Consider the following 13,652-nt stretch of genomic DNA (forward strand, 5'->3'; position numbering starts at 1 on the left):
CTCCCTCCAAGTGAACTTTGTGGTGGACAAACACCGTGTACGTGGGTTTTCTCGGGGTTCTCCCGTTTCCTTCTACTTTCTTCATTCCACCATTCCATTAATTTCTCATCATCAGCGTCTCCTTTAGCCTAGCCGGCATAAACATGGGACGTAAAACTCAAAAGATTTCATTTCATTTTTTATGGTAGGTCCAATAGTATTGAGGCTGTGAACCTTTAAAGTTTATATTTTCGTGTTTTCGGCAGCCTATAACTCCGAAAATAATGGATTTCTGCACCCAGGTTGGTCTATACTTTTTGTCTTAACTTGGTGTCAGGAATCACCTCCCAAATGTTGTCGGTGTTGCTTCGAAACACCTTGTATATACTCGTAGTATAGAATAATTAATTGCTTTTTTCCAATTTAGTTACATTTCTTTTCATTCATTGAGTCTGTTCGGATAGAAATGAGTAGCAAATAAACTTCATTTTCAGTATTGTTTGGCACAATATGTTAACCGAGTGGATACTTTAGATTTAATTTCTATGTATAGGAAGAGATCGATTTAATGGAAGAAGAACTTGATGCAGACGATCCTGTGAAAGGTGCTGCTGATGACGTTATGGGGGAGGATCTACTGAATCGTAGTTACCGTCTTCTGTTTCCTGTGCATGGTAAGAGAAACCATTCATAGTTTTCTAATGGTTTCATAGTTTCTTACTGGTTATTTATAATAGTTTTCTATAGTTAATAATGTATGTTGATGACAAAAAAAAAAAAAAAAAAAAAAACTCCCTCCTGTGCATGACTTCCGTGATTTGGGAAGGAGTAAGTATTTTCGTTAAATTGATTTTTTATTTATTTGTTTATTTTACCTTGTTTATAATCATGGCGCTATAGTCTATTAAAAATACGGGTCTTCCGGGTGGCTTAGGTGATATAGGTCAACATATTAGCCATTACTTCATTTTTCTAGACAGAGAGTAAATCTACACAGATAACGTACTATGACAATATTTTTTTTTTCCAGTGATTTCTTTCAAATCTTTAGCTTCCTAGATGTTTTGTTATTCTTCTGTTTCTAATATTCGCAGCAAGGAATCTAGGAGAGAGGCGCGTTTTTTTCTTTTTTTTTTCTCTCAGCAATTAGAAGTAGTATATAAGTAAAATGACAGTGACCGTGTTTAATATTTTGTTCATTAGCAAATCTGAAAACGTATAAACAATACAAAAAATGTTAAAAGCAGTTTAGAGTTTTAACTTTGGCGTATAGTTGACGTGCATTCTCTTTTGGATGTTAATACGAAGAGTTTAGAGTAAAGAATGCTAATCATACTTATCTTTTCAATAATATCTCTTAATCGGAAAATACATATATATTTCATTAGATTTACTTCACCTAATGCTTTTATTACTATTCACTTATTTATTTTTAATATATACCAGTATTATTGAACTTTGGATTTTCTGTATTTTAACAGATTTGATAGTTATGATCATTTATGGATAATTATACCCTACAGGCTATCGATTAAACATTCACCATTCGACAAATACCCGAAAAGCAGTGGGAATACAGTACCCCGGTACATCAGCTATTTATTGATTTTAGAAAGGCTTACGACTCGGTTAGGAGAGAAACATTGTACAATATTCTTACAGAATTTGGTATACCGAAAAAGCTAATTAGATTGAGATTTGTTTAAATGAATCCCAAAGTAAAGTCCGAGTAGGAAAATTTTAGTTCACGAGCTTTCACGTCGACAATGGACTGAAACAAGGAGTTGCGTTGTCGCCATTATTATTCAACTTTGTCCTATAATAAGCTATAAGAAAAATCAAAAATAGCAACCAAGGCCAAGAATTGAATGGTGTTCACCAGGTTATGGCGTATGCTGATGATGTAAATTTAATATGGAATGATAGGAGAACAATAGAGAGAAATCCAGAGATCTTATTAAACGCTTGCAGGGACATGGGTTTAGAAGTAAATGCAGAGAAAACTACATACATGGAAGTTCGTCGGGATCGTAATACGGCAAATTATGGGTGCGTTAAAATATCGAATAATACTTTTAATAAAATGGATGCTTTCAAATATCTAGAATCAATATTAACAGACGAAAACCATATTCACGAAGAAATTAAATGTCAACTAAAAGCGGGGAATTTGTGCTATTATTCAGTTCAAAATCTCTTGTCGCTGCGAATTCTGTCGAGGAATTTGAAGCTTAAAATATATAAAACGATAATCATCCCTATTGTTCTGTATGGTTGTGAAACATGGTCGCTTACTCTGAGGAAAGAGCATAGACTGAAAGTATTTGAGAACAAAATCCTGAGACGAATATTCGGACCCAAGAGGAACGGGAATGGGGAATAGCGAAACTTTATAACGAGGAGCTACATAACTTATACGGTTTACCAAATATTGTTAGGGTCATCAAGTCTAGGAGGCTTTGGTGGGCAGGTCATGTAGCCAGGATGGAAGAAAGTAGAAACGCTTTCAAAGTCTTGACTGGAAGACCAATTGGAAAACATGCAGTATAAGCTTGTGCTAGTTATTTAACTATTGTATGTGTTTAGTAAACACTAAACATTAAGTTATATAACAAATATGGTCTTATTCAGTAACATACGGATTACAATTACAGGAATTTGTAATATCTAAAAGTGAAATAAGTAGATGAAGTAATTACAAAATATTTTTTGTGTGTGTTATTTCTCTATTTTATTCTGCGTACAGGACAGAGTATTTTGTTTCAGCTGTAGTGTAGGCATGAATATTTTTTTTTTTTTTTAATTATTGTGTATGTAGCTATTGCATTAACTTGCATTCTGCCTTCCTCAATGTCCTCAATGTAAAATAAGATACCGTTTTTGGCATGTGGGTGTGTATGTATATGTGTGTGTAAAGAGAGGCTATAAAATGGAATCCCTTGGGAGCACTGGTAAAGAGCATCTTTTATTCTAATACAAAACATTCTCAATATATCCACCACCCTTTACAATTTTGTCAATACATTTTACAAACGTTCATCAGGTTTTTATTTTTTCTTATATATATACAGGAGAATCAAATGAAAACCACAATTATTTTTTTTTTTCCACTATTTTACTGGAGGAATAATGTCTGCTTGTACATTATTTTTCTACATAGTCCCCTCCCAGTTCAATGTACTTGTGCCATCGGATAAGGAAATGCTTCGATATTGCGTAAGAAAAATTCTTGTGGGTGATATTGTAGCCACTCGTACACCGCCGATTAGACATCTTTATCAGACTTGAACTTCTGCCTTCCAAAGTGTGGAAATCTGATGGAATATCTGCCTTCCAAAATGTGGAAATCTGATGGAATATGGCCTTTAGTGAACCAAAGATGTAAAAATTTGATGGTGCCAAGTCTGGCGAGTATGGCGGGTATGGGAGACACTTGAAAGCTTAGGTCGACGATGGTTTTCATAGTTGCACGAGCAGAATGAGAACAGGCATTATCATGTTGAAGCAAAATACCTTGCACCCAGCAATCCTCTTCGCTTTGTGTATTGCTAGCTTCAAATGATTCTTGGGAAGGTCGATGTAGATGGCAGTAGTCACTGTGGTATGTGGGAGCTTGTAGTGTTCAGAATAGAACCATTCTTATCCCAGAATAAAGTCAATATGACTTTCCCTACAGAGGGCTGGCTGCGAAACTTCTTTGGTTTGGAAGAAGAATGTCGCTATTCTTTACTTGCACGTTTCGTCTGCGGTTGAAAATAATGCACCCAACTTTCATCCCCGGTAGAAAATCCTCATCCTCCTCTTCGTAACATCTCAGCAGCTCTTGACATGTGTCAATCCAACGATCTTTCAGTTTCTGCGTCAGCTGTAGTCGAATTCACCTAGCGGACACTTTTATGTAGCGACGTTCGTTATGCACTATGTGTTTTACTGAACAGAAGCTTATATTCAGCAAGGGAGCCATTTCAGCCAGGGTGACACGCAGGTTTTCCTGAATAAGCTGATTTGTTGCGGCTATGGACTTTTCTGTCATAGCTCAATGAGCCTGACCCGGACGGGAGCATTAGTCAACTAAATCATACCTTCTGATGAATTTCTTGCACCACTGTGACAGAGAGATGTTCTCATGGTTCGCCTTCATTCCCTGATGAATATCAACCGGCTTCACACTTTCACTCCATAAAAATCGAATAACTCCACTCTGTTCCATCTGGTGCAATTTCGTAGTGGTGCCGCCATATTGCATCAGCTGTTAGTCAGCTCCAACCCCATCTGCCGGCATTGCTCCATATTACCAGCTCGGAAAGACGTCAAGGATTGTATCTGCAAATTTCCAAACGCCTAGAAAAAAAGAAAAAGATTTTTAATAGCACTTTCGTGGTATTCATTAGATTCATATATACACCCTCCATTCCAAAAGAAACCGAACTTTTGAAAACAAATAGTACCACTAGTGCCATCTGTTGTAATATTTTACCGGTAGATGGCGTAGTCCCTCATTGACAACTAGTATATAAATGTCATGACATTTGGATGTACGGCAACAAAGTTATTGCGTTTCAACTGTCAGTGTGTTGTGTACATCGGTCGGAAAATGAGTTTCAAACAACGAGCTGCAATTGAGTTTTGTGTTAAACTGGGTAAAACTTTTAGTGAAACGCACCAAATGCTACAAAATGCATATGGTGATGAGTGTCTATCCCGTACGCAAGTTTACAAGTGGTTCAGGCGATTCAAATTGGGTAGAGGGACGCTGGATGATGACGAAAGATCAGGCCGTCCCAGAACCGGATTATCGGAAGAAAACATCGAAAAAGTGCGTGAATTCATCAAACATAACAAAAAATCGTCGGTGAAAGTTATTGAAATGGAATTAGGCATTCCTCAAACAACCGCATACCGCATTTTGACCGAAGTTTTGGGCCTTAAGAAGGTTAATTCGCGGTTTGTACCACACAAACTCACCGAAGACCAAAAAGTTGATCGAATTGCGCATTGCAAAGACATCGTTAAAAGTGTTCGGCAGGATCGAAACTTCTTGAAATCGATTGTAACTGGTGACGAGACGTGGTGCTTTGAATATGAGCCCGAAACAAAGCGGCAAAGTGCTGAATGGAGAGCGACGGATGAAGGAACACCCAAAAAAAGTCGCTTGGTGAATTCAAAAGTTAAGGTGATGCTGATTTGTTTTTACGATTCAAAAGGAAATATCCACAAAGAATTTGTTCAGCCCGGCCAGACAGTCACTGGAGAGCTTTACTTGGGCGTCATGAAGCGTTTGCTGGCAAGAATTTGTCGTATTCGGCCCGAATATCGCGAAATCGGCAGTTGGACTCTTTTGGACGATAACGTACCATCAGATCGTTCGCGACTTGTAACTGAATTTTTGGTCAAAAATCACATTATTCGGTTTCATCATCCGCCCTATTCACCAGATCTCGCTCCGTGCGATTTCTATCTGTTCCCGAAACTGCATTTGGCGATGAAAGGAAAGTGGCACGCATCGATTGATGCCATTGAGAAGGCGACGACCGCCGTCCTAAAGACCATTCCAATAAAGGACATGGAGAAGTCGTTTGACAACTTGTTGGAGCGTGCAAATATGTGTATCGATGCAGAAGGGGAATACATTGATTAATAAAAATGATTTGTTCCAAAATGTACATTACTTTTTTGTTTTTTTAAAACGTTCGGTTTCTTTTGGAATGGAGGGTGTAAACTTGGAGAACCTGGCAGCTTACTGTTAGTGAACTAGTGAGATACGTGTCTAATGGATGTTTGAAATTCTGTTTTTACTCTCTCTGCTAACAAAATTTTTCTTCATGGGAGAGCATGCTTTCCTCGAAGTATGAGCTAGGTTTATTTCAAATTTGAGGAGGAAACATTCGCCCATTTGAACCCTGAGGTAAGTTTGTTCTTTGTTAGATAATCCAGAATGTACATCTTACACAGATGAAAAGTTACAATGTTTCGGAGAAAGCCAATTTCGGTGCATATGCACACTCAGAACCTGGCACGATTTTGATCCTTGTGTGCGTAAATGAAGAAGGATGACCGAGTTCTAGTTGCCAAGTCTCATGCTAATCCTACAACATGCATGAGAAAGTTGAAGGTGCTCGCCCTCATGCATGTCGTAGGTATAGCATGACATTTGGCAGCTACAATTTGATTTTTCCTCTGTGCAATTACTTATTTGTAAGAGAGTATAAACAGAATAGCCATTGGCTACAGATTTTATAGTCAGCTTATTGATACGTACCAGTTAACTCGTGTATTAAATTCTCTAATATGAACGTAAAGAGTATGTGAAATCATTTTTACTTGCATCTCTTCAGGTATTGTTCATCCCTCATTGCATGGCTCAGAATTATTAACCCGACCAACTACACCACGCTTTCGTTCACCTACTGAGAGCAGACGACCGTCTCAGGCTGCAATAAATGAGGAAGAGCCTATTTACAAAAGGTAGGCTGTTTTACTTTTATTCCCAAACTACTACTACAGTTTTCCTTTATTGAAGTTGATTACCTGAATGAAAAATGTATTCTTATATTGTATTATGTGTGCGATGCCGTGTTAAATAGATTTTTTTTAAAAAATCTAATTCGTTTATCTTGATTGGATGTAATTGTGATTCGGACCATAAACTAAACAAATTACTGTTTATTAGTATTTTGACAGCTACTCCATTTGCTCTCGTTAGCGTCATATTATACATGGAAGTACAAGTAAATATATTGTAAGTATTTTTTGTCCTTAAAGTAGTGTATGCACTATTAGGAGCATCTGTATCACCGTTAGCAGTATGTACGTCACTTTCGAAAATATATTATTCACTGTTAGGACTAAGTATGTTACCAGAAGTTTGTATGTCATGTTAGAAAATATGAGTTACTAAACATAGTTTGTTTTTTTTTTTTTTTTTTTAACATATACAGTATAGAGATGAATAAATGTGTCCCAGGGAATGAAGAACTGTGATTTATTATTGGCAACGAAAAAGTTTGTTTTTTTTAAAGCGCCATGAGATGTTTTTTTTTTTTTGTTTTTGTTTTTTTTTCGATTTTCTTCAAAAATACTTTCGAGAATTTATCTTTAAGGATCTCATTTTGTTCATCTTAATGTGTTGCTAGGATCGTAATGGAAACCTTGGTGTCATAATGGAAACTTCGGTATCATAATGGAAACCCGGCGGTGATAATGGAAACTTTGGTATGAGATTCTTCGTTATCAGTTTCTTCTTAATAGATGGCATGGTTATTGTCAGCATAAGTTTTTAGGTTTACAAAGAAAATCGTTTCTCTTGGAAGTGAAATCCCCGTGCATCCAGTGCCTTTGTATTCTTGTAAAAACTCCCTACTTCTATATTTTGCAGTAGGAGTGTGTAGATTTGTGTACAAGTTACAAACATCAACACAATGTATAGAATAGTAGCACTATCTTTATTTATAATCCTAATGAATAGTACATCTAAACCACATTTATTATGTTATCTGTGGGTCATTCACCCACAAATAATATTTATATCCCCAAGTTCTAAGGCTTGCAGACACAAAAATCCTTTATTATTATTATTAACAACAACAACAACAATTTAATATTTGTTCCTACATGATTTTTACAACCCACTGAACAATTGACAATCACTTAACTGCTTCTCCACCTTTAACCTGCATGTTAAAATTCTTAAAGAATTCCGACTCTCTTTCAAATGAAGATTACTCCTGTTTCTAGCAGTGTGTTCGAGACCTTGGCCCCAGCGCGGACCAAAATATAGAATTACGAAGTTTTAACAAAGATACAAAAGGACTGAATGCAAGGTGAGTTCGTTTCAATGTTTAAATGTGCATTCTGGAGCATCTATAAGTTACTCATTTATCTTGATTTTCTCAACAACTCATGAGGATTTTTTACACTCAGCTATAGGAATTATATAATTTATCTTTCAGCAAAACGTATATTGACCATTTCTTTTAAGAATTGGAATTTATTTTGTTCTCTCAATGAGATTTATCGATTTATGTATGTCTCATCTTCAGACAGATTTTTATCCTGACTGATATGGAATACATGTTACAAGATTAAAAATAATATTAACCGTTTTGTATTCCTCAGCTTCTAGGAACACAAAAAGATTTGACTTATTTTTTCGTTTAATGCTGATGTACAATTTGTTCCAATACTTTATATAACATTATCGCTAATGAGTTTACCATTTCTTCTTCTTCTTCTTCTTCTAAGCTTTTTATCCAGTTAGCTGGGGTCGGCTTTTCAGATTGCTGCCCTCCACCTGTTTCTATCTTGTGTTATAGCCCCTGTGACAGCACACTGCACCATATCGTTTTTAACACAATCTTTCACTTTGGACAGGCTCGGGCTCGTTTCCCATTCAGTTCTGTAGCATCCACTCTGTGAGCTACATATTCCAAAGGTCTTCTTTTTACATGCCCAAACTATTTGTCTACTTCCTTGCAGTTTTTCTACTACTGGTCTCACCTTTACTGTTCCTCGGATAACTTCATTCTTATTTTTGTCCTTCCGCGTCACTCCTCACATCCACCGCAGCATCTTCATCCCCGCAAAATTCAATTTCTGTTCCTCTGTCTTCTTCGTCTTCGAACATTCTGCTCCGTACAATAAGGAAGTTCTCACAAGTGCATAAATTTGCCAGTATAAACACAGCTAACAATTACCATATCCCTTGTTTTGGCTAATGTCTAAAACATAATTAAACGAACAAAATAACATTTCATCGGAAAATAGAGCTGCTGAATTAACTGGAAAACTCTTGGAATTACTAGGATATTCGTATATATTTTTGCATAAATGCAATAGTGAAAAACTAGTGTTAAATATACGAGAGATTAAATACAAACTAATTTACTCGATATGATATATGCTGTTAAATAACAAATATAGTATTTTTCCTAAATTACAAGTCGAGTTTATAATCTTTTCATTTCATGTAGCCTAGAGAAAACAGACGAGAACTCATCTCAGGCAGAAGCAGAAAGAAATATTTCTGAGTTTCATTGGAGCGGAGAGAAGTCACAGTCTTCTGCTGAAAGTGTTTCTTCAGTTGCGAGCAAAAACCCACTTAAAACGAGTAAGTGATATATAGCTGTTCTCTACTACATTTATTATACTATTAGCAACAGAAGTTTTCTTCTTGCCGTGAACATATTTTTCGTAATGAACTTCGTGTAAATCAGACATATATTCAAATTTAGTGAATTAATATATTATCAATAAAAACCATGAATGACTATTGAATTTGATACATAAAGGGAAAAGTTTTTAACCATATAATTGGTTTGAAGGAATACGACTTTTGTTGCTGTTTTTTCGCATACGAAGTAAATGTGACTTCCAGTTAGTAATTTCAAAACAAGATTACACTTCGAAATAAACAAGAATAAGAAAACGCAAGAGGAGATACTTCTTCTGCAGGAATTATTCATTCATATTATTACGTGCTTTCAATTGCCTATCCTAAAGAAGTCTTCTTAGCAAGAAAATGTCCCGTTACCTTTACACCCAACCGAAGAAAACACCTGTGAATGTTGAAAGTTTTCGGCGAGTGAAACTACCATTATACAAATAATGTTAAATGTAACGATATAAGATTTTCGCGTTATTCTCCAATTATTTTTTATTATTATTTTCATTTAAAAATATGTACATTATGTTAGATTCAAGCAGTCAGAGCGTGGAGACGGTTTAATTTATTGTGTTTTGCTACCATCCGTTTTACAAAGAAACAATTAAAGGGGATTGACTTTGCTTTTCAATGATCTAGCACTTCGTATTTAGTGACTAGGCTACTGTTATGCAAAGCAGAGTATTATATGTAACATCTGTTTACTTTTTTAAAATAAAAATCCAACACTGCAGGTTAACATATGATCTGCACTACCCCAAAATTTTAACCTTTCCCGGAAATCCAGAAACATAACTACAGCTACAACTTCGGTCATTAGAGAGTTGTATTCTAATTTTTACTGAAGTTTCGTTCAGAGTATCTTTGTAATCTGTAAACCTTTGTTGCTGTTACACAACAACGAAAAAATATATACTGATAGTAAGTACTTATATTTCTAAGACACGGCGATTGATCAAGAATAATAATAATAAGTAAAATCTTCGATTTAACGTCCCACGATTATGTTTTCTAGACTAAATGAAACTGATAATTAATGAAATTAATGATTATAAAAGACTGCATAGTGAAATAAACCCGGGAAAACCCACGAACACGTTGTTGTCCACCATACACTCACAAAGAATGGGTAGGATGGAACCAGAAACCCCTGCACCAGAGATGAGTATACCACTGAGCCATCGTGCTTGCAGGTCAATTTAACGTTGGTGTGAGAGGTAATAGCAGAGTAATTCTCAATCGTTTCAAACCTTTCCTCCTTGGTGTAATGGCTAACGCGTGTATCTTTGGTTCATGATATTTCGAGTCCTATTCCCGATGGAAGAGCTTCAAACGCGCTAGTGGTTCATGTCCCACTAGGTCTCGACTTATATAGCATCTCTGTTGACGAAGGACTTAAATACAAATTAATCAGTTAGTCGTCTTAAACGTTATGTATTTGAAGAAAATAACAATAAAAGACAGAATCAAAATCTGGGATTTTATTTCAAGTTATTTTAGGTTGAGTTCTGCTCTTCGTGTTATTATTCAGTTCAAACCCTCATGTCGTCGCGAATTCTGTTGAAGAATTTGAAGCTTAAAATATATAAAACGATAATCATGCCTGTTGTTCTGTATGGTTGCAAAACATGGCCGCTTACTCTGAGGGAAGAACCTAGACTGAAAGTATTTGAGAACAAGATCCTGATACGAATATTCGGATCCAAGAGGAACGGGAATGGGGAATGGCGGAAACTTTATAACGAGGATCTACATAATTTATACGGTTTACCAGACATTGTTAGGACCATCAAATATAGGAGGCTTAGGTGGGCAGGTCATGTAGCCAGGATGGAAGAAAGTAGAAACACTTTCAAAGTCTTGACTGCAAGACCAATCGGAAAACGACCATTAGGAAGGCTCAGGCGCAGATGGGAGGACAATATTAGGATGGATCTCGCAGAAATAGAATACAAAGTAGAAACTGGATCCAGTTGGCTTAGGATAGAAGTTAGTGGAGAGCTTTTGTAAATGCGGTATTGAACCTTCTCGGAACCCGTAGGCCATAGAGTGAGTGAGTTAGTTCTGGTCTTCTTTACCCCGAAATTTTGAACATGAGTATAGAGTAAGAAATTAGAAGTATGTCTGTGAAACTATTTATGTTGCAAGGTGCTATACGGTATACAATATGGAGATGAGAGCAAAAGTCGTAAGTGTAAAACAGTCAGATTTATATCTTGCCAGCACACATCATTTCATTTTAAAATTATGAATAAACTCACTGCGATTATGTGTCAGTTTTCCTCAAAAGAATATTCTAAATGACTTGATTGTATTTCGTAATCTTATAAAAAATGCATTATGTGAAAGACTTCTACGAACATTATTATTTGATTTGGGGGAATTACCTGGCGTGTTGGTATCTGTTGATTTCTTTGAGTGGTTACACTAAATATTTATCTCAAGGAAATTTGTATCCGCCGAATTTGATCTCTGTGGGAACTTCATTAACTATAGAACATAATTTGAGGGCATGAGATTAAAACAGAGCTTATATTCGAAGAAAAATGTTTAATAATTGATTGATTAGTTGTATGTTTAATGGGAACGCCAGCATACTTAATAATGATAATGGTTTGATATATTTATGTTAGTGGTTTGATACGTTTATGTTATTTCCATTGCAGGGCTGGGTCAAAGACCGCCGCAAGTTTCAAATGAAGAGGATCCGGCTGAAACAACTGAAACGAACAATTCAGAGAGTGTTACCACTAGTGACGTGCCTGAAACTTCTTCGCCTTCTAAAGAATTAGGGTAATAATCAAAAGCCCTAATACTTACCTGCAAGACTTGGGTACGATGTCCGTCTTTAACAGTTAACCCACACGAATTTCGGTCCATAGGAATCATATTAATTTCACCATACATATAAATTAAAGTTAACGGTATTAAAATCTTGATTTGCATATCTTCAAACGTCTTTTATGTGAACAGAACAAGGAAAAATTGGAGCAGGAGTTTGAACCGAAGAATCACTGTCATTATTATACTCTTTGTCGCCCTCTTAATATAAATGAAAAAGGATAACTAGTTAAAATAGCTGATAAAGAGTAGAAGCTGTGCCGTTCACCAAAAAAAAAAAAAAAAAAAAAAAAAAAAAAAAAAAAAAAAAAAAAAAAAAAAACTAATTCTTTCATATATTTCGGTAGGTCGTTTGTATAATCTAAGTGTACTTTAGATGACAAATTGAACGATACGAAACAAGGGTGCAGTACGTGCGTATTGTCTGGCACTCACCTACTGCATAGGAAGATTGTTAATTTGTCAGATATAGGATCAAATTATTGACGAATCGTATTCCAATACAAAATTTATATTTAACGAGTTCTGAGTCTGTTCCTTTGTTTCTCTCTTTCACATTCAAATGTGGAATCCACTGCGGCTTCAAGAACTTTGAATTATTGAAAACACCTAATAATAGTATACTGCATCATTTGTTGGCCTCAAGTGATGCTTACAGCTATTGGATGGCGGCTAAAATGACGCGGAGGAGAGCAGGTGTGAAGTTGTTAAAGCCTCTAGAAATTCGCAAGAAAAAAAAACGAATACCGATTATTTACCCTCCTCTACTCCGCTAAGTCAGTTGGTAGACAAATGCAGTAAGGAAGAATTACTGACAATTGATGATCTAATACCTTGCATCATTTTTGTACTAGTAATGGATGAAAGAAAATAAAGTTATTATGTATGTAAAAAATACAAAAATATGAACATTTTTTTTACTAGTATCAACGAAATAATAATAAACGATAAAACATATAGTACTAACTTTTCGTCATGGAGTTGTAGAAATTAAAAGTAGCATGATTTTTCTCATAAGATAGGAAAATTAAGTAGTTCAGAAACAATTTAAGTATAAATAAGCGTAGTTGACACTAGAACACTTTCACTTCGCATTATCAAGTTTTGTAATACTGTGAAATTTTATTTTTAGGGATGATGATTACATTAATGCGTTCTCATCTAGACCTCGAATTCCACGAACACCGCCCCAGAGTGCAAAATATATATGACGAAAGGAAAATGTGAATGCTGAACCAGGATAAATAAATATGTGTTATTATATAATTATTTTACCATCTTTTATAAATAAACACTGTACATTATTGATAAATAATATTTGTACTTTTCATAATAGATTTGAAATAAAGTATTGTACCTTAAAAATTGATTTCGACTAGCTTTATCTATCACTTTTTTTTCTTCTTCTGAATAAGTTTCGCTTTACTTTTGCTTGAACAATAGGATACTCTTTATTCTTACGGATGCAGTAGGTTAATTGGTTTATATCCGACTAATTTTGGCAACCTGCTGTCACCTGGTTGGTTGCATCGGAATCACGAAACCGGCGTCGTTACCAGTATGGTGTGTCAACTTGTAGATGCTTGAGGGTCGTATTAGTGTTGTCGAAAGTCAACTTTTGTTGGGATAAGTACATCGTGGTTCTTTTGCACATTTTTCGTACAACTGATTA

At 35.6% G+C, this 13,652-nt stretch overlaps 1 protein-coding gene across 3 annotated transcripts in view; it reads left to right on the forward strand.

The window, feature by feature from the left end:
• The window catches only part of LOC145668716 (lisH domain-containing protein ARMC9-like), a 38,218-nt gene extending 24,875 nt beyond the window's left edge, over positions 1-13,343 (forward strand). For 2 of the 3 annotated variants that reach the window (XM_081736822.1, XM_081736823.1), the window contains exons 12-16: positions 533-653; positions 6,315-6,444; positions 8,949-9,085; positions 11,806-11,932; positions 13,113-13,343. In XM_081736822.1, the coding sequence (XP_081592948.1) occupies positions 533-653; positions 6,315-6,444; positions 8,949-9,085; positions 11,806-11,932; positions 13,113-13,191 (594 nt within the window). In that variant the 3' untranslated portion in view covers positions 13,192-13,343. Of the gene's footprint in view, positions 1-532; positions 654-6,314; positions 6,445-8,948; positions 9,086-11,805; positions 11,973-13,112 lie in introns of all 3 variants that reach the window. The other variant, XM_081736824.1, reaches the window with a different exon arrangement.
• Positions 13,344-13,652: the final 309 nt, after the last annotated feature.

Source organism: Thermobia domestica, chromosome 13, assembly GCF_964235325.1.
Source record: "Thermobia domestica chromosome 13, izTheDome1.hap1.1, whole genome shotgun sequence".
Lineage (NCBI taxonomy): Eukaryota > Metazoa > Arthropoda > Insecta > Zygentoma > Lepismatidae > Thermobia > Thermobia domestica.